Source organism: Haliaeetus albicilla, chromosome 1 (genome assembly GCF_947461875.1).
Source record: "Haliaeetus albicilla chromosome 1, bHalAlb1.1, whole genome shotgun sequence".
Taxonomy (NCBI): domain Eukaryota; kingdom Metazoa; phylum Chordata; class Aves; order Accipitriformes; family Accipitridae; genus Haliaeetus; species Haliaeetus albicilla.
Genome location: NC_091483.1, coordinates 74920435 through 74936723, shown reverse-complemented (window position 1 = coordinate 74936723; position 16289 = coordinate 74920435). Strand labels below are relative to the sequence as shown.

The following is a 16289-nucleotide window of genomic DNA, read 5'->3' as shown; positions in this document are numbered from 1 at the left end:
TGTAGGTATGCGATCTTTGTTTCTGTGAATTTTATTCTCTTTGTTTTAAGCTTATGTGCTGCCAGTTGACTAAGCTTGGCCTTTCTTAGACTATACCAAGTGTTACTATGGGGACATTATTCTTGATGGGCATAGACTGTGCCTAGAACTTTGCTATTTTTATAATTATGAAACCATTTGGAGGAATGTAGCATATGATAGGATTGCCTCAGCATCCTTTCCAGTTCAGATACAAAATGATCCATTTAATAGAACTCTTAGATTTCAAGAACTTGCCAGACAAAAAAAGGCTGAGGCCATATTATGTGTGAGGAAGGTCTTTTTAAAAGTGATATTTTTAGGTCTGCAAGACTTGTTCTTGTGGCTTCTTTTCCCCAAACATTTTCTTTCTGTCAGTTTCTGTATTTCAGCTTTGTCTAGGTCTGCTCCAATTTCTCCTTCCTTTCCCTGTAGTCCTCTTAATTCTGCAGGTTTTTTCCCCAAATACTTTCTCAGTGAAAGTTATGGAATTAATAAGATATTCCTTCTAAGTTTGTAACCTTCCCTTTGCTCATGTGCCTGCATGCTCTCAGCAGCAGTTAGTGTATGAAGTCCTGGTACTATAGGTAGTTGGTATACAGCTGTTTATACAAGGACCAGAAGAGTGCATCTTTTTCTTGTATAATCATTAGATGCTACTCTAGCAAGAGTGTTTAAATGGTCATTGCTCACTTTTGAAGTTTTATCTCAGACTCATTATCATTGTGTTCTTCTTTTAGAAAGAAAGAACTTTCAACTACCAAGAAAGATCGAGTGAATCATTGCCTAACAATATGTGAAAACATAGTTGCTCAGTCTTTAAGGTAAGACAATGTCTTTAATTTATTGCATTAATATGAATAGCTACTTTGGAGTGTTAGTTATTTGGAGGCTTCCTGATATTTGCTGATTTCAAATGCTCAACTTCTGTTTAAAACTGAAGTGGCGCAATTTTTTATTTTTTTTTAACGACGCCAGATCTAAGAAGTAATTTTGTTTAAGCACTGGTAGAGTAGGCATTATCTTTCTAACTCAGACAGAGAAACTGAGGCACTGAGGTCAAATACCTTGCCAGGAAGGAGCAGGGAAATGATCTCCCAACTCCTAATGGAGTGCTTTAATCCACTGAATGTCTTCTCCTATTGTGTAACTGGGTATAATATATGTGTAGTTAGATTAGGAAACCCCCTCAAAAATAGCATTGGTGTTTGCTTTTTGTAGTGCGCATTGTAATTTTCTAATTTTTTTTTATTTAGAAATTCTCCAGAATTTCAGAAGCTGCTGGGGATTGCTATGGAACTCTTTCTCCTCTGCAGTGAGGATGCAGAATCTGATGTCCGGATGGTTGCTGATGAATGCCTTAATAAAGTTATTAAAGTAAGAACTTTCATGTACTGTGCTACCAGATTTTACCTCCTTTTGATGCAGTATCCTGTATGAATTCACACTGATGTTCTTTTAGTTGCTTTTCTTATTGTTGATAATATCTCATAATGTAAGAGGTTAAGTAAGCTTCTTTACTGTATGTGCTCTTAGGAGAGCTTTTTATGCCTTCTTTTTATGTCTTCTGTCATTCATCGTTCTAATCTTTTCTTCAGTCATTCATTAACTTTGTTCTCTTCAAACAAGAACATGGGCTTTTCTAAAATCATCTTGTGTGGGAGGAATACTCGCTCTATTATTGTTCTGTAAACATAAAGATACTTAACATGAGGAAAGGTAAAAATATTATTAAAAAGCTGACTGAAAGACTTAATGGCTTTTCATTCCAAACTAGTAGTATGCTGTAATTCAGGTAGTGTGATTTGCTGAGACTTGGAAGAAGAGCTTTTAGGCAATAATTGGGATAAAGATGGTGTTCTGGAGTTTATTACCCTACTGTGATCCAGAAAGAAGGGCTTGTTGGAGAACAGCAGGCGGGCATTCATATGAGGTCAGGCAAGGTCTAAATCTTGATTTGATGTATATTAAAATGAACCTTTTGAGTAATTGCTGTGAGCTGCTGCTTTCAGCACAGGTTTACCTTCACCTGCCCGTTCTTGTTTCTTTCCTATTTTCTGAAATACTTGGCCTTTGAGTCAATGTAATGTACCTACATAATCTAGTTGATGCACAGTTTAATTGCTTTAGAAATACGGAAATAATTTTCTTTACTGTGAAGGGGTGTGTAGAAGCAAGCAAATAAAACATCCCTATTTCTGTAGGGATTTCTCTCGGGTAAGTTCTATTTGGTATCCGAATGAGTTAAGTTTTGGGGGTTCTGCTTATGGCTGAAAGTTGTATGGAGAAAGCTTACTGATTATGTAGTGTATTCCATAATGATAAGGAATGAGGAAGTGCGTCTTCTTGCATTGTTTTTGTTTTGCCCTGTAGCACTTTGCTCTGTTCATTCCAATTTAAATGTTTTTCTGTTTGCAGGAGTTTAGGACTCTATGAAATGCATACACCATTGTGTAACTTAATTTGCTTTAAATGATACTCTGAAACAGTTCTAAAGAATGAAAACTTAACTACTTCTTTCCACCAAACTCTTCTGTAGGCTTGGTATAAAATTGACCTCTTTAATTCACCAATCTATTTAATATTGTTGCCTTCTGGCATGTGTCAAGATAACTTGAAAAACTTTAATTTTTTTCAAATCGTTGTATGGTAGTTTGTTTTGTTTTAAAGATTAAAGTGGTTTTAAATGATGGAGTCTTCTATCAGTCATTAAGCTTGCTGGTCACAGCTGTGAAATAGTTGTGATATTCCAACCACATGGAAGTATCAGACTGTTATCGAAGCTGGTCATAGTTTATATTTTGTTTCTATATTTTATGCTATGTGGAAGCAACTTAGTCTTTAGGTAGATGCTCTCTCGTGTATAAATGCAGAGACAAAAAGATGTGCAGTTTTATTTTTGGTTGTGCAAGTAGCAGTGATGCTTGTGGTGAGTGTAACGGAGGCGTCAGGCCCCTAAGCTTGCATATTAGTCAACGTTCAGCTTTTCTAGTACCTCAGGCATTTTAGAGATTAACTCTGTTGCTAGAAAGATGCTTTATGCTTTCTGTCTTTCAATATAGGAATATAGATGTAAGCATTACTTGTGTAACTGTGTGTCTGTCTGGAGTTTATGCTCATTAGTATAATTAAAACGCTAACGCCTCTGTGTAGAAAAGGCTGTAAGTTGAAACAGCAAATAAGTTTATCTAAATACTGTAGGTCATCTTTAAGTATCGCTACACTTACCTGTCAGAACCTCACAGACAGCATAAACGGCTCAAAGTTTAAATAGCTTTGGTGATAACCTTTATTTAAAAGAAAAAAATACCAAGTTGGGAGTTACCAGGTTTCTGTGGGTAAGGTGTTACTGAAGCTGTCTTGTTTCTGAAGCTGATGCATGATGTTGTAGTATTCTCTGTGCTAATGATAGTGGTGGGACTGTTCACGCAGATTGGAGTACAGTTGGTCCCAGTAATTGGGATTTATTATTTGTAGTAATTTAGAGTTGACTATGCTTATGACTTTTTCTGTTTGGGATGACTTTTTAGATTCTAGCCTGCTAAAAATACAGGTATACACTAGTAAAAAGAGTTGCTCCAGTTGCGTGTGTTTTAAGGACAACTTACCCGTGAAGCCACATAGTGGCTGGTGCCTTTTTGTGTTGCTTGATAACCTTATATACAGGGACAATGAACTTCCTATAAAAACGAAATTTTGTGAAGTGAGATTTATCCCTAGCTACCCTCATCTAGGCACCTGCAGTTAATAGTTGGGGTGCTTATGACAATATAAAGATACAAGCCGGACAAGATTTTTCAGGAGAAGGTAGTAATACTATTTTATTATAATGACTGGTATAATTGGGGAGAATGAAGTTTTGGGGCATACAATTTTAGGCTAGGGGAATCGTGCTCTGGAGGAGCCACAGACACTTCACTGACCATCCCTAAGCAGTTGTGGCCTCTATATCAGCATGTGCCATGTAAGATTTTTGTAGTCATCGTGAGTAATCCTGTGAAGATGTGAGCTTAGTGGTTGGTGGTCAAGTAGGCAGATAGAAAATCAGAAATTATTGAATTATTGGTCAAGGAATAAAGAATGAAATACTAAACATTTTAGCACTGTATAAATCCACAATGCAGACACTTGCACACTGTATGAAGCTCTCATTTCATCTGAGGAAGTGCTGGTGGAAATGTTCATAAATAGTAGTATGCACTAGGGGGGAAAAAAAAAGGGAAGAGAAAGGGTAATCGTATGTGTACAAAATATTCCGTAGGAAGAGATTATATATAGTGGAACTATTTTAATATTTTTTTCTTCTGCTATTTTAAAGATGGAGGGAGATGATTGAGTTGAGGTGAATAGAAAATTACTGCTTCTCGTTGCTTACTTATATGTACTCTAGTTCTTAGCCAGACTGCAGGTTCAGACTACAATATATGCTCTGTCGCAGTATGCTTGATTAGATCCTGGGATGCGATACTTCTGGTGTCCAGAACACCTTGTGGTAATAAATGGATGCAGAAAATAGACTGATTCATGAAAGAAGGAGGTTTCAAGGGCTATTAAAGGTGTGGGAAAAATACAACCTCAGTTTGAGAAATAGTAGGAGGCTGCTTGATGGTGGGGAATACCTCTCACTGCTTCTGAATACTATTTTTGTGTTCTAATATTCTATTCATGAGTATCTATTCCTGGCAATTGCCAGGAAGCATGTTAGGTTGGCTCTGCTTGTAGTCTGATCCCATCTGGCCTTTTTTAGGTAGAATGGGTAAAGCAGTCAATATTAACTGCAAATAACTGTTAGAGTTTGTGGAATTTGTCTGTGTTTCTGTTTTGTGTTTGTGTGAAAGATAAAGGTGTCTCTCTTCACTATTTAGCACTTTCCTGTTATACATCAAATATATAGGGGCAGTTGGATAGTTCTGTGCCTTTTTTGAAGTGGTTTTATTGCACGTGTAACATTGTTCCTGTCAAGTGCCTCCCCTCTGACACCGTATGTTCTCAATGCATTTTATTGCAGGCTTTGATGGATTCCAATCTTCCTAGGTTACAACTAGAACTGTATAAAGAGATTAAAAAGGTGAGTTTTTCTTTCACGTCCTTTTGAAATATGGTATTTAGTAAGTGCTTTAGTATATTGGAATGTGGCATTAGTGTAAATAAATAGTGTTATGTCTTTCAAGATCAAGGTCAAAGCTTCACTTTGGAAGTATTTGTGACTGTTTAATGTATTATTCTACCCAGTTCCTCACTATTGGCCCCACTGTTTAGATTTAACCACTCCTGAAAGCTTATCTGGCAGAAAATGTGTGAGCATTTGGTGTGAACAGCAGTCTTAAGTTACCCTTAGCGACTCTGCACCCAAACGAATAAGGCATATTCATGATGTTTGCTACAGTGACTGAGCTGGAAAGAATAACTTCAAGCAAAAGGGTGGTGAAAAGTAGGTGGAGGACAGTGACATTCTTAATTTGACATAAGTATTGGAGGAATCATTTGATCAAGACGTGAAGTGACCCAATAAAAGTTGTAACTACTTTGTGGCTGTCTGATGTGATGCTTCTGTAAGAAGCATAAGTAAAAATACTGAAGTGTCTCTTTTTGCACCAAAAGTCACAATTTAGTTATGTCCACGGGAAGAATTTTAGTAATAGCCTTTTTGAAGTACATGATTATGAAAGAAAAATGCTGTTTTCAGGACAGTATCACTGAAATCATGTCTCTTGCATCTATAAACATATAGCAAGGCTTGTATAGAGAGAAAATATAGGTGTTATTTGTCAGACAGTAATGCTATTTGTTCTATTTCTTTGGGAATGATGGAACTCTAGAAAATAAATAACAAAAGCAATGTGGATAGCTTTTCTTCTGTCAGATGTGGACTACTTGTAGGCCCTGTATGAACATCTTACTGTATTGTTGTACCTTAATGTCATGCAAAATTTTGGGGGGTATAGAAATGGACATCTAGCTAATTAACAAAAAACAGCCAACATAAAGAAAAACTGCTCTGAAGTTTCTGCACATTATGACCAGGTGCAGGAGGAAATATTTTGTTGTTCAGGTGGCATGTTCTTCTTGAATAGTTGCTCTGAGATTCATGGTAGAGGCAAGAGAGAGAGGTAGCAGGCATAACAGAAACACCCAGCACACTGAATTTTGTTTGTGCATCAGTTGGATCACTTTAGGAGCCATGCCAGAATATGTTGTTTGGCTCTGAACCTGAAAAATGCACATTTTGTAATTCAGATGCAAGTTTTTTTTTACTTGTCATGCTAACAAGACCATGAGCCTTTGATATACTAGCTAAAGAAAATAAGAAAGAAATGACAGTTTCTAAACATCTCAACTCTGTCTTCAGAGGGACTTGATTTAAAAAGCATTTGGTTAGGTTCAAACTACATTAGGTACACAATTTCTGCTAGACATCTATTGACTTCCATAGTTTTCTGTATTTCCAACAATACTGAGGAGCTTTACTATATCCTTAGACACTAGGTCTAAATGCATTCTGGGTCAAGTTAGGTGCACAACTGACGGTGTCAACACAGACAAATAGATATTAAACTTCAGGATGCAAGCCAGTATGAAGTGATACAGATCAATATGTGGATTTTTTCTTTGGTATGCTCAGGAGCTGAACATTATTTATTTGCATATCTCCACTGCTGTCAATTTTATGCTGCATTTATATCTCTGCAAGTGTTCCAGTGATTTTTTAGACTCTCATATCATCAGTGTTTCTTTGTTGGTTGATGCCTTTCTCTGTGGTATTTTAAGCTGATTTCAGCAGAGTGGAGATCTCAGACATTTCCTTCTCTTTCTTGGCGTTCCTTATTATTCATTTTGGGTCACTTGGAAAATTCCTGATACCAGACAGAAAAACGAAGGCAGTCATGGAGCTGACATGACTTCCTTTTGGCTGAAGGAAATTTATGGCTTCCAGACACCTTACATTTTTATCTGTTTAAGTAAAATGGTATAAAACTGTATACTGTTGTATATTATAGGTATTTTTTTAGGAAATTATTTTGCTTGATGAAATGTAACAATTGCATACTCTGTCTAGAATGGTGCTTCCAGAAGTCTACGTGCTGCACTCTGGAGGTTTGCTGAACTTGCCCATCTTGTTCGGCCTCAAAAGTGCAGGTAAACACATCCTAGTAATGAACTTTCCAAAGAACATTTAAAAAAATACAGATGTTAACAAAATGTTACTGTTCTCAAGTTTTAAATATATAATTGGGAAGTTGGAAGAATTCCTGTCACATTATTATCTCTGAAGTAGCTTTATTTGATTAGCTGGTTATCTTTTAGCAGAGTTTTAGTTCTGTGCTGTACAGGACTCTGGGGAAAGGGGGGAAAAACTTGTGAAGACAATGACTTTTATTTTTTTTAAGTGTATTCTTCTCTTTAGTTGTATCTTAATGTCTGCAAATTGTATTCAGAAGGCTGTTGGGTTTTTTTCTACATTCTGTGTAGGTAACAGGTACATTTTTTTATGATTTAGTAATACCACAGAATTTGAGTATGAATTAAAAATGTTTAGATGGGTATGGTTTTTCTGATCTCAAATTAGTTTTTCTCCTTTGCCATACTTAGGCCATACTTAGTGAACCTTTTGCCCTGTCTAACACGAATAAGTAAGAGACCCGAAGAATCAGTACAAGAGACGCTAGCTGCAGCAATACCAAAAATTATGGCAGCGTTTGGCAATTTTGCAAACGACAATGAGATTAAGGTATCTTTCTTTAACTATTAGTGCTCCCTATTATATCTCTAAGCACAGTAAGCTATCAGCATTATCAATCAGATGTTACAGAAAGCAGTGTTAACAGCTGCATGTCTGAAGGCAAAAGTTGCCCTTGCTTGATGTATGTTAAGTAATGCTTTGAATGAATGAAAAATAAATTTGCTGACTACTTAATTCACTTCTGTCTCCTTTTCTTTCTTGTAAAAAGTTAAGTAAGATATCTTTGTTTTTAGGTTTTATTGAAGGCTTTCATAGCTAATCTTAAATCCAGTTCCCCTACTATCCGTCGAACAGCAGCAGGATCAGCAGTAAGCATCTGTCAACATTCGCGAAGAATGCAGTATTTTTATGCCTGGTTATTGAATGTACTTTTAGGTAAGATTCAGGAAGAAAAATTAAATTTGCTTTAGGTATAAGTGACATGAATTTTTTTTCTTTCCACGTAAGACACTTTTCGTATGTGAGAGGTTTTCAGGCAAAGCAAGGATACTTAGACTACCACTTACACTGCTAATGCCTTCTTTATTTTGTCTTAAGTTAGGTGAAGATATGACTAAAGCTATCTGTATCTCTGTGGTGCAGTGCTAATGCAGAATGCAGTAATGTTGAAAAGAATCAGCCAAAGCTAAGGAAGCAAGTAGCTTGTTGGAAAGTGAGGAGGTCTAGGGATTCTGGAAAAACTTGCTCAGGAGTCTGTGAAGCCTTGCATTGTTCAGCAGCTTGGTTGTTAGTGCAGCAGGTCTGAGGTGGAGGATGTGATTGTTATTCTGTGGGTCATGAACACACACATACCCTGTAGCTTGTTTTTAGAAGTGCCACTATGTAGATTCTTTGTTGAAAACCTAACTTAGACCAGAAATGGAATTTTTTTTATCCATAAGCACACAACTTTGCATGAAGAATTGCTTCTGTATTTCTTCAGCTGGGAAGTTTTAATGGTCTTCAGAATGTTTTGCAACTCACGATGAGATGCTTGTCTGGATTGTAGTGGAAACTTTTGCCTCAGTTTTGTTACTGATGAAGGGTTCTTTACTGTGTAGACTATATTGCAAAAGGAGAGGCAAGAAAGACCCAACAGATACATAAAGCATTATTGTGTTAGCCTTGCTGCTTTAAAGAATGGGTGAAAAATTCAAATGCCACGTAGTGACTTTCCTGACTCTGTGTGACTTGAAAATGGTGTACTGTGCACACATTGTTCTTTCCTGCCTCAAAGGTGATGTTTCATAACGTCCTGGCAATGGTACTGAATTCAGACAGGGGCGCTAAATAGAAACACCATTAATTAATTCTGATTTCCCTTTCCCCCCGCCACCCCAGATAGAAGGTTGTGGTTTTTTTACATAACTTATATTTGTTCTTAATATATTTTGTGTTTGAGTCTGTGATTAGCAGGTAAGTGTATGGAACAAGGTTCCCAATACTTGAGGGAGGAGGCAGAAGTGTAGATGTTATTCATTAGGATAGTAGTGCGTGTGTCTGTGAGGGAATTATGTTTGGCATTAATTAAACTGCCAGGTGGAGAGAGGAGGCAGGTGAGGAGTGCAAGAGAATGTAGATCACTTGGTGAAAGCATCGGGTATTATGAAAAAAATTTTTCTGTGTTTTTATTGAGTGAAATGTGGTAGGGAACAGGGAAGGTGAGACAGGGTCCTCTGACCATTCTCCCACATTGCTTAAATCATTGTCAGGAATATTAAATAATGCATATTTTCAAATGTTTCTACATTTAGAATGCATTCTTAAGTTGCTGCTAGGTTGTTTGTTTTAAAGAAGCTATTATATGGACTATGTGAAATAACATTTGTTTTGAAACTAACCACTGTCAATAAGTGAATTGGCTGCTTTTCTACCCCCAGGCTTGTTGGTTCCTGTAGAAGATGATCATCCTACTCTCTTAATTCTGGGTGTTTTACTTACACTAAGGTACCTCATACCTTTATTGCAACAACAAGTAAAGGATACCAGCCTGAAAGGGAGTTTTGGTGTAACAAGAAAAGAAACAGAGATTTTGCCTTCACCAGAACAACTTATACAGGTAAAATATGAATAATAATCCTACCCTGAAAAGTACAGTAGGAAAGGAAGGAAATAGAAAGGAATTTTCTTCCTTTCTAGGAAGAAGATAGGAAGGAAAAGAAATAAATCTTCTATATAGTATGATACAGCACTAGTTTGATGTTGAACATCTGAATTCTTTTCTCAAATTCCTGTTCATCTTGGTAAATGAAAGGTGGTCCAGTGACTGGAATTATTGATAAATAATGACCAGAAATCCCAGAAAAATGCATCAGCAGTACTTGTTAGTTGTTCCCAAAGGAGCTAAAGAACTTCATAATCATTATGGTGTTCTCTGATATGATTCCTCCTTCTATAACAATAAACAGAAACAACAGACTTCTACCAAAAAGGCAGTTGATTGGCTACAATTAATTGGCATTTTCCCTTTGAAAGAGTGTGGTGAATATTAGATATAGCAAATGTCAGTCATTTTTAATGTACCACTGAAATTTAATGTGGTATTTGAGAAGAAATGTAGTATGTTGTGTCTTCACAGAGACTTACTCCAGTACTTTGTTGGGTTTTAGGTTTATGAATTGACTCTGCATTACACCCAGCATCAGGACCATAATGTTGTGACTGGAGCTTTAGAATTATTACAACAGCTCTTTAGAACGCCACCACCTGAACTTCTCCATGCTCTGACTGCTTCAGGTGGCATTGCACAGGTCAGTGTATCCAAAGATGAATCAGCCAGCAGGAACCGCAGTGGGAGCATAGTGGAACTTATAGGTAAGCTATATTTTTGGCACTTCAAGTAAAAGGAGATGACCATACATCACCAGCTGTATTTCTCAGTGTTAGCCAAAAGTATGAAGGATAAAATGAAATGTATAAAGTTATGCATGGCTCCCCCCCCCTTCCCCCCCCCCCCCCCCCCCCCCCCGGTACAGTAAAAGGTTTTTTCCCCTCCTTCATTTAAGTGAGTATACAGGCTTTGAGTAATGACAAACTCCAGTGTATTTTTTACAGTTAGTGTTGATGGGTTTTTTTGGTTACACAGAACAAGTTAACTGTGGTGACAGATTTATTTTTTTTCTTTATAAAATTAATGTTCTTCTCACCAAGCATCTGACAACTGTGATTCATAAAAAGCTGATCTAATCAGAATTTATATTAACTGACAGCTCCTTGCTGAATATCAAAACCAGCACGAAATTAAAGCATGACTTAAGCTTATCCATAACTGTTAAAATCAGCTATCAGTGTTCTTGTCTGTGAAGTGCATGTTCTTAAAATTGTCTCTTAACTGCTACTTACCTGTTTCAAAAGAATCAGTCTCTGACTGGATTTCTATAAGGACTTCTGTATTGAACTAACGGATCATTCTAATATTGCTGGTATTAGAAGGTAATTCATTAGCCGGAAGCAATCATAACAGTGAAATTTAGAGCATGTTTTTTTAAAAGCAAACTTTGCACAAGTGGCATAGAAAAATAAAAAGTCATTTGATGGCAAATGATCTAAAAAACTTGGACTTCAAAAGCAACAAGTTTGCTATTTCTTCCTGGCTTTGGGTTTTGTTTTTTGTTGGTTTTTTTTTTTTCTTCCTTCCCATTTGTGGCTATTAGAATTCCTTCATGATTTCAGCAGCTCTGTCTTTGCCCTGATGTGTTACTTTCTGTGATTTGCAGCTGGAGGGGGGTCTTCATGCAGCCCTGTTCTTGCAAGAAAGCATAAAGGTGATTATTTTCAAAACCAAATCCTTAATTGCATTCCTTTCTGACTTTTTTTTTGGTTGGTTGGTTTTCTTTTTTTTTTTTTTTTTCTCCCCCCCTCCCCACTTCATTGTCTTGCTGAACTTTGGTCTTCATTCACAATTGCCTTTGTGTTATCAGCTGAGCTTAATCACTGGAAATCTTAAAAGAATTCTGACGTGATTTCTGATATTGCAATCAAGATATTCTAAAATAACTCAAAGCAGTATAATTCTTATTTTTGCTGTAGTTCACTGGCAAAATTATGGTGATGAACATTGATGCAATTTTCACTTTTAAAGAGCACATCTAAAAATAATCTCTCTGAACAGGACATTCTTCCTTTTGATGGTAATACTTAACCTTTAATGTAACTCTCAAAATAGTTAACCTTCCTGCTTTTTAGGCCTGTTTTTTTTTTTCTTTCACTAGTGCACGTGTACATTTGCATGCTTTGATATGATGCTTTTTTATTTCTTTTTCTGTTCTTGATGATTAATTCTATACATTTTGTGTCTTACTGTGTATTAATTTCTTTCTTCAATAGGTAATTAATTTAGCAGGATTTTAAATAATACAATTTGCTCTGAAATATTCTTTTCCTAGTTTGTGCATGAAAGTACTTCATATCTAGTTATATGTTTACACTTTGCTTAAAACCAGTCTAGAATCACTCTAGATACAGCTGTGTAACAGTTTCATCGCCTGTTTTAGGTGAGCAAAATGTTGGTACTGCAGTGGAACTATGTGTGAGTGTAGTGCAGTCAGTGCAAGCATAGTAAGTGGAGAGGCGCGCAATACTGAAAAGAAAAACTTGAAGGAACAATAGTTTAAGACCAAATAAGATTATACAAACTTTAAGGACCATTATAGCAACTAGCTTACACTTTTTCCAGATATGTCCTCCCATATCTCATAATGCTTAAAGAATATACCTATATGCTTTAAGAATATACCTAAATGTGAAATAGTGCTTACGGATGCCATGATAATTTCTAGTTTAGAAACAATAGAGTGAAAGAAAGGGTGTTCTGAAAGTAGATATTGCTGCATCATCCAAAGGTGAGACAGAATGCAACAAATCAGAATAAAAATGTGTAACACTTTTAAATGAAAAATGGTAAATCATCATTTGGATACTTTGAATTGTTAGTAGTCTTCAGTGTAACTTTGAAGTGTTAATAATAGTGTAAATTCAATTAAAGTACTTGTTAAAACACTAACCTTTCCTTCACTCAGTGGGGAAAAAATGTATGAGTCATCAGCTTTTATCCTTTTTCAAGATCATGGTGTGAAGATTTTGTGGTCTAAAACAATGGCATAAAGGAATTTGAAGAAATCTGCTCACAGTTTTGTGCTTTGTACAGGTTTAATTTCAAATTGTGAATTGTTCATTTCCTGCTCCTCTCCATTGTGGAAAGGAGGGAAAAATCAAGCCTATTCCCAGTTCCTACTTGAAGTTGTTCTGCAGTCTACTGTCTACTACCATATAGAGTATTAGGCTTCTGCTGTTGGCTGTGGCTGAAACCTCGCTAGCTGTAATACTCCTTTGTGTGTAGGGGTGTAAAGTGAGGCTGATCTACAGAAATCTGTGACCCTAATATAAGAACTCAGATATTCCATGTCTTTTCAGTCTTCCTGCTTCAGACCAACTTTAGTTTTGAGTAGCTGGAGCTGGCCTGTGTTGGCTTGTTTATGTTTTAGCTTTAGAAAATTATTTGCAAAAAAGGCTGGAAACTCATTTTGAAATGAAAGCCTATGTTCTGCATCTTAACTGATTTTTTTTTTTTTTTCCCCGAAGAGTGGAAAAGTATCCTGCAGCTTGTTTTATATACTCATTTAAACATATAAAGCCTAATATGCCTAATAAGTGTTTTTCAGTGTCCTTCCTCTTTCACTTACTTTTAAAGGTGATCACCTGTGGAAAGCAGAAGAATATCCTGGTTTGTTTCAGTGAAATGGATGTAAATGTGAGAAAGAATAGAGAAGAATATACTATCTTTCATGGTTTTTTGTTGGAAACACTTAAGATTTTGCTCGTTCTTTTGTAGGATTGTGTAGTTCTCAATTACTGTTATTTTACATAGAACATACATGGAAATGTCATGGTTACTTTTCTGCATTGCTTGCAGGTTTGAATAGCAGAAAACAAACTTTTCAGAGGAAGACATTTCTACAGTGTTACTGCTATGTATGAAAGCAGTTGTGATAGAGAAATTAATACAGAAGTCTGTTAATGCTTTTTTACATGCTGGTAACTTAAATGGGATGCAAACAAATTCACCTAGAGTTATCAAAACATTGGTATTTTGCATGGTGAATCTTAGACTACCAGTGAAGCTTATTCTAAATGGCAAAACAGGCTTATCTCAAAGCAGTTATCATGAATCGCTCTGTCTCAGCAAGTGATTTGTGAGATCCAGAAGGATGGGCTCAGTAGCTCCCTCTGCACTCTGTGTCCTGTCCCATTTACAGACTTTTCAGTGCAGTTGTGTCCTTGGCTGGCTCCTAGGCAGTGTGCATCTGCAGGTATTTTTCTCTTTCCACTGCCTCTATAGATATTACTATACAGATATTACTCTGTGATGATTGTGTTAGGTTATAAGTGGTTCTCATTTTTCCTATGGCAAAAGCTTTTTGGAAGATTTTTGCCTTAGCAGTCCCTGGATCTCAATGGCTGTTGTTCATGGTTCATCACCCTGTCCCACTTATGTTGTCTTGTGCTTTTGGTCTGTGCTGCTCTTTGCCCTAGGCATTTTCCATTCTGTTACCATTGGACTTCTAAGCCCCAAACTGCAAGTAGCCTTTGATAATTTTTATAGCCTTAAGGAGGAAGAGGTTATTTATTCTGTTACTTGTGGTGCTTTAATGTCCTTCTGAGTTGGTGGCAGGCATCCAGATGCCGGGTATCCAGGCCTTGGTAATAGGACATACTTGATGAAATTAGTGGGATCTTAAACATAGTCCACAAAAATAAACTAGTACAAGTAAGGTCATAGGTAGTTTCCTGAATGGTCATGCTGTTAAATAAAATTGCTTAATTGTGTGTTTCCTTGTCACTGCTGCCTGTTTCTTTCCTGATCAAATAGTGAGGGACTGTATATTCACTTTCTTCATTCCTTTCTCTTTAACATCTGTTGCCTGTCATAGCTTTGAAAAATTATTTGGATAAACTTTTTAAAAATAGATTTCACATCTAACTGACTTCAACTATTCAGCATTTAAAGTTGGCTATAATTTTGGAAAACTGTAAAGGTTTTTCTTGTATCACTTCTCAGGTAAAATACTTCTTGGTGAAGAAGAAGGTTTGGAGGATGATCCTGAAACCCGATCAGATGTCAGCACTGCATCATTCTCAGGTAGCAGTCTCTCCTTTTAGCAGTGCAATCAACCTGTGTTTACTACACATTACAAATCCATTCTTTTATCACTCTATGTAAACTATAAAAGTGATGTGTTACAGTGACTAGGAAGCGGATGGGCACTCAAAAGACATGCTGACAAAACTGAAACCATAAATACTCCTGGGTATAACTAATGAAGTTGACTGCATTTTTTTATTTTTTTTTTTAATGGATAGGCTGTCATATTGAGCTACTGGTATAGATGAAATGGCATCTTACAGATGCTTATTTCCCTACCTATAGTTTAACTGTTCAGTTATACGCTTTCCTTAGCCTAGTTTAATATATGGCTTAGTATGTGGTGTCCATATTAAGAGTGAAACACAAGTTTAAACACTTGATTGACTCACAAATGTCTGTTTTGCAGCTTCCATGAAGGGTGAGATAACCAGTGAACTAGCTTCTTCATCAGGTGTATCGACAGCTGGGTCAGGGAGTTCAGCTGCTGATCCTACTGGACATGATATCATTACTGAGCAGCCACGTTCTCAACATACGTTGCAGTCAGACTCTGTAGACCTGACAAGCTGTGATTTGACAAGTACAGCTGCTGAAGGGGAAGAAGATGATGTGCTTAGCCGAAGCTCCAGCCAGATCAGTGCTGTCCAGTCAGATCCCACTATGGACTTGAATGATGGTACACAGGCTTCCTCACCAATTAGTGATAGCTCTCAGACTACTACAGAAGGTCCAGACTCTGCTGTAACCCCTTCGGACAGTTCTGAAATTGTAAGTGTGCAACGGGCAGAGGGGGGATCCCCTTCTACTGAGGGGCCCGACATATCTCAGAGCTCTTCCATGGAGGGCCCAGACTTGGATTCATCTACTTACTCGTCTTCTACTTTTCCATCCTCAGCTAGTAACAATGGAAAGGTCAGCAGCTCACACCTCTGTTGGAGAGCTTGACCTCCTTTTAACACTTTCACTTCAGCAGTAATTAAAAACTACAAAGCTGTAATCAGTGTGTTCACTGGGTAGGTCATATAAAGGCATTAACAGATTGTCACTCACTGGGAGAATGTCAGTATCAAAGGCTTGACATAAGTATATTCTCTTAGTAGCATATCCTTCATTTTGTATAGATATATTTATAATTGTTTTGGTGCAGGAGGACTAATGGAAGTGTTAAAGGGTGAACAGTCTATTGGAATGATAGAGGAATACTTTTGGAACCTAATGCTTCACATTGTCTTCTGCCTGTGCTTTTTCACTTGGCAATACAACATTTTTTTGTTGTTGTTTTTATTCCATCTGAAGGATTTCTACTATACTGAGCAAATGCTGCATGACTTACTAAAGTAGCAGTTACGCATCTAATAAACACCTGAAATGTGCATACAATATAGTTATTTTAAGAAATTTGTCTCT

The 16289-nt window shown here is 36.8% G+C and overlaps 1 protein-coding gene across 2 annotated transcripts in view; it reads left to right on the top strand.

Moving 5' to 3' along the window:
• HTT (huntingtin) overlaps window positions 1–16289 on the top strand; it is an 87173-nt gene that overhangs the window by 5912 nt on the left and 64972 nt on the right. Inside the window, exons 2-12 of one of the 2 annotated variants that reach the window (XM_069794799.1) lie at window positions 759–842; window positions 1275–1395; window positions 5027–5086; window positions 7076–7155; window positions 7609–7747; window positions 7993–8134; window positions 9619–9797; window positions 10348–10552; window positions 11455–11502; window positions 14796–14876; window positions 15289–15650. In XM_069794799.1, coding sequence (XP_069650900.1) covers window positions 759–842; window positions 1275–1395; window positions 5027–5086; window positions 7076–7155; window positions 7609–7747; window positions 7993–8134; window positions 9619–9797; window positions 10348–10552; window positions 11455–11502; window positions 14796–14876; window positions 15289–15650 — 1501 coding nt within the window. The remainder of the gene's footprint in view (window positions 1–758; window positions 843–1274; window positions 1396–5026; window positions 5087–7075; window positions 7156–7608; window positions 7748–7992; window positions 8135–9618; window positions 9798–10347; window positions 10553–11454; window positions 11503–14795; window positions 14877–15288; window positions 15651–16289) is intronic. The other variant, XM_069794809.1, reaches the window with a different exon arrangement.